Genomic DNA, 3,826 nt, shown 5'->3' on the forward strand with positions numbered 1-3,826 from the left:
TATATATATGGTATTTCTGTAATGTATTCAAATGTCTGCCCTTCTTTCCCGTTGTTACAACTTCCATTACCTCTGTTATTGTTCCGAATGCATGTCCTGTATTTAGTATGTGATTTGAATACCCGGAATTGCTATCATTATTCCTGATATCATGTATATGTTCTTTATATCTAGTGTTAAATGTTCTGCCCGTTTGCCCAATGTATTTCAAAGGGCAATCTACACATTTCATTTGGTATATGCCACTTTTATTGTATTCGATAAGATGATTACCTGGAGACTTCTCATAGAAATGACTGAAGCCAAAGCTTTCAGAACATTTATCAGTATCTACTCCCTATTCAAAAGTGAGCGTTCAAACGCAGGCATTAGACTATCCCTCTAAAGGCACTGACCAGATCAGTAATGACTTACGCTTATCCCTCCTGGGAATTAGCGGCAGACACCTACCTCCTAAAATTGCAGCGCATGCAAAACAAGGTTTTGCACACCATTGGAAATTTTCCAAGGTGCACACCAGTCCGCGACTTGCACACGGCTTTTAACTTTCCATATGTGTACAATTATATAACAAAATTGTGCAGACGTCAAGCAGAAGTCATACAAAATCATGATTATGAACATGTTCGCGGTATAGGACAAGGTGAAGCCATCCACAGAAAATATAAGAGGCTTAAACTTGGCGGTGGTCAAGCTTACGACCATTTAAATGACTAACATTTCATCGTATTATAAGATCTGTAAGTTAAGCATGATCTGCTCTGTAAAGCCTGTACTGACAGATTACTTGTGTCTAAAGCAAAAGGAAGGGTTTTCGATAACATATTATATGTGCGAAATGTACACTTGACGAAAGGTCGAATGTGTTCATAACAGACAGACCCATCTTTTCGTCAGAGAGGATGTTACATAAAGACTATTACCGCAAGAGTTCAGTTGGAAAAAAAAATTTTCTGGCCATAGGCCTCAAGGGGCCTAGACGAACTCATTGGCGGTAAGCCGCCATTCGTAAAGTAACTCTGACTCCGACTCTGCGGGAAGTTCAGTTTTCAGTTTCTAGGTGACTCTGTGTGGAGTGTCCAGGAGAGCTCAACGTAACTGAGAGACTAGTGCAGAGTGCTTACAAGAGAAGTGAATAGGAGACCTCACATCTGTGTTATATTTGCACTAATCTTGAAAGTGTTACGGTGATTTGTAGTTACAACTAGTGAACATCCAACAAACTGATTCACCAATCCAAATCGGAGTCTAAGTCACGCAAACAATTGACAATATATAGAGGTTTCCTGTCAGTGAAGGCTCGTGCAGCAGGTTATGCTCAACTTGTGACACAACTCTGAAACTGCAGTTAGCCAGTTGGACAGCCGTAGGCTCCTTGTCCAATACCACGTACATGTGGATTTACATGGTTTAGGATTACTTCTGCATGTGACCTCCATAATTTAAGGAATTTTGAAAGCCAGGTGCAATTTGCGGACTGGTGTTCACCTGTCAAGATTTCCAGTAGCGCGGAGTGCTCTGTTGTGCAGGCGCTGCAAATTCAAGAGGTAAGCGTCCATCGCATTATCCCAGGTGGGACTCGCAAGAGTTATAACTCACATACTCAGAGGTTTGTAAAGCTTAAGTTTCATATTAATACTTAAACGCCTACTTGTGAACAGAGAATTGGGTACAGCACTTTCGAAGTGGTATCTCCATGTCGTCATCTTGTCGAAAGTGACACCGAAATACACTGCATTATTTACAAAGTAATATCCCGTCCGCTTACTTATAGTACGTCAGGCCCTCTAGAAGAACACACAGATCGCCTACTGCTTTCCTTCATTAGTCTTCATGTTCCAGCACTTACACCATGAATTCCCTGCAGTGAATCCGCGCTGCAGTTTACAGAGAACAGGACGCTCCTGTTTCTCTGCTGCGTAAATATGGGTATATTCCGCGAACAGAGTAAGATTAGTTCCAGGTGCCCCAGAGATATCATTTACGAACAGATTGCACAATACTGGGGCAAGGAAGGAACCTTGGAGAACCCCAGAGATATTTTTCTTGGCGTAGAAAATTCACATTCTATCAAGACTTTAAATTTTCTGTCGGTGAGAAAACGAAGTGATTAAACATGTTTCGATCCCCTAGTATAGTGTCTCAACAGTCAACAAAAACACAGCTCCCCATAACCCAATTATTGTTGTGTGCATAACTGTTGCTAAGCTTACGTGGAGTTTACTCTTCCGTAACCCCAACGTATTTTCTGACCGGCTTTCAGCGGGAATGCCACAGTATGAATTACCCACTGCAGAATAAGAACCGAAAACCTGTTATGTGATGATGTAAATGTTTACGTTACTAAGTGATGATGAGGCACCGTCGTTCCCACAGTGGATGCAGTATATCAGAGTATTCCCCGCAGGGTTGCTCTGCAGTAGGACAGCATATTCGCTCATATAGTTTTTATGTTATCATAGGGACCTCAAGACGTGAAGCAGACGAGCAGATCAGTGAGAAGGACTTCAAGTTGCAGTCCCTCTTGTCAGAGATGTGCTCCGATTGGAAAGACAATGATAAATTTAAGAAAGAGCAGACAGGACCATCTGTGGATCATGGAAAAGAGATAGAACAAGTATGTAGAATATAAGTAGATATATGTACATTTTAATGTTTAGTTAAGAATACAAAAGAAAATCGATTCTTGGCATTTGTTTTGTGCAATTGTACTATTCAATCGCCGATCACGGTGGCCACGCGGTCTGAGCCATGAACTGTCTTCCCTCGCTGGACCGTATGGGTCGTGGGATCGAAACCCATTCAAGGAAAGGATGTCTGTGTGCGTTATTCTGTGTTTATGCTATCCTGTATGCAGGTAGCGGCCTTACGACAGGCTGATCACACACCAAAGGACGGTAGGCCACGTCATACACGAAACTTAACTGAAGCAATGAGAAGCTGTTAGCACCAAATGCAAGACGTTAGAGCATGAATGCATTACGGCGGGTAGAACAGCCAGGGGAAGGTGGCTATTCAGAACACACAAGTAAATACAACGATGATAAGTGGAACAATTTGAAAGTGAAGCAAACTTTGGTAGAATTAAAGTTATGAGAGCGGTGACAATGAAACGTTGTACTTCAGGGGAAGTGTAGCCGCGAATTCTAGTGTGATCCTTTACCCGAGCACACCGCATCATGTCCAAGGGAAAAGCACTCTCTTTTAAATTTTATAGGTAATTATGAAATTAATTCTAACAATATGATTTGGGGTACACGTGAATTCGAATGACTTTCGATAGCATCAAAGCACATGCTATGAAATTAATTCGTAGGCCTACTTAACCTGTGGACTGACCACAGCAGTGACCTGAAGTTTGCAGATCATGAACTGCACCAGGCTGAAACTCTTGCTTTCGACAGGGTTCAGAATATACAGAATTGTAGAGGATATACATTTCAGGAGCTATGTATACAGAATGTCCCAGGAGGAAAGGTCAATATCCTGGTATCATTCATTCTAAGCAAAAACAAAGTGTATATGTACATGTGTTCTATACAGAACTGTCTCCTAGATAGAGCTATTACACTGAAGAGTTGTTTGTATTTGATGTCCAATATATCTTCCCCCCCCCTCGTTGGTGTCTCCACTTTATCGTGGTGAGGGGGTTTGAGTATGCCAAGGACCCTGAGAGCTATACCTGCGGTAGTGTAGCTACTGGCAGGGCCTCCCTTGCTGGACAGGTCAAAGGGTAGGCATCAGACGAAGAGAGACACCAAAAACTGAAGCCAGAAGCAGCGTCATCAGTAGTCACTTGAAGCACAGAGCAAATGATGCTCGAGAT

At 42.2% G+C, this 3,826-nt stretch overlaps 1 protein-coding gene across 1 annotated transcript in view; it reads left to right on the forward strand.

Annotated features, from left to right (window-relative positions):
* LOC111873308 overlaps positions 1–3,826 on the forward strand; it is a 17,580-nt gene that overhangs the window by 4,307 nt on the left and 9,447 nt on the right. Inside the window, exon 2 of the mRNA XM_023867916.2 lies at positions 2,463–2,617. Coding sequence (XP_023723684.1) covers positions 2,534–2,617 — 84 coding nt within the window. The 5' untranslated portion in view covers positions 2,463–2,533. The remainder of the gene's footprint in view (positions 1–2,462; positions 2,618–3,826) is intronic.

The sequence above is a fragment of the Cryptotermes secundus genome, unplaced genomic scaffold (assembly GCF_002891405.2).
Source record: "Cryptotermes secundus unplaced genomic scaffold, Csec_1.0 scaffold189, whole genome shotgun sequence".
NCBI classification, from domain to species: Eukaryota; Metazoa; Arthropoda; class Insecta; order Blattodea; family Kalotermitidae; genus Cryptotermes; species Cryptotermes secundus.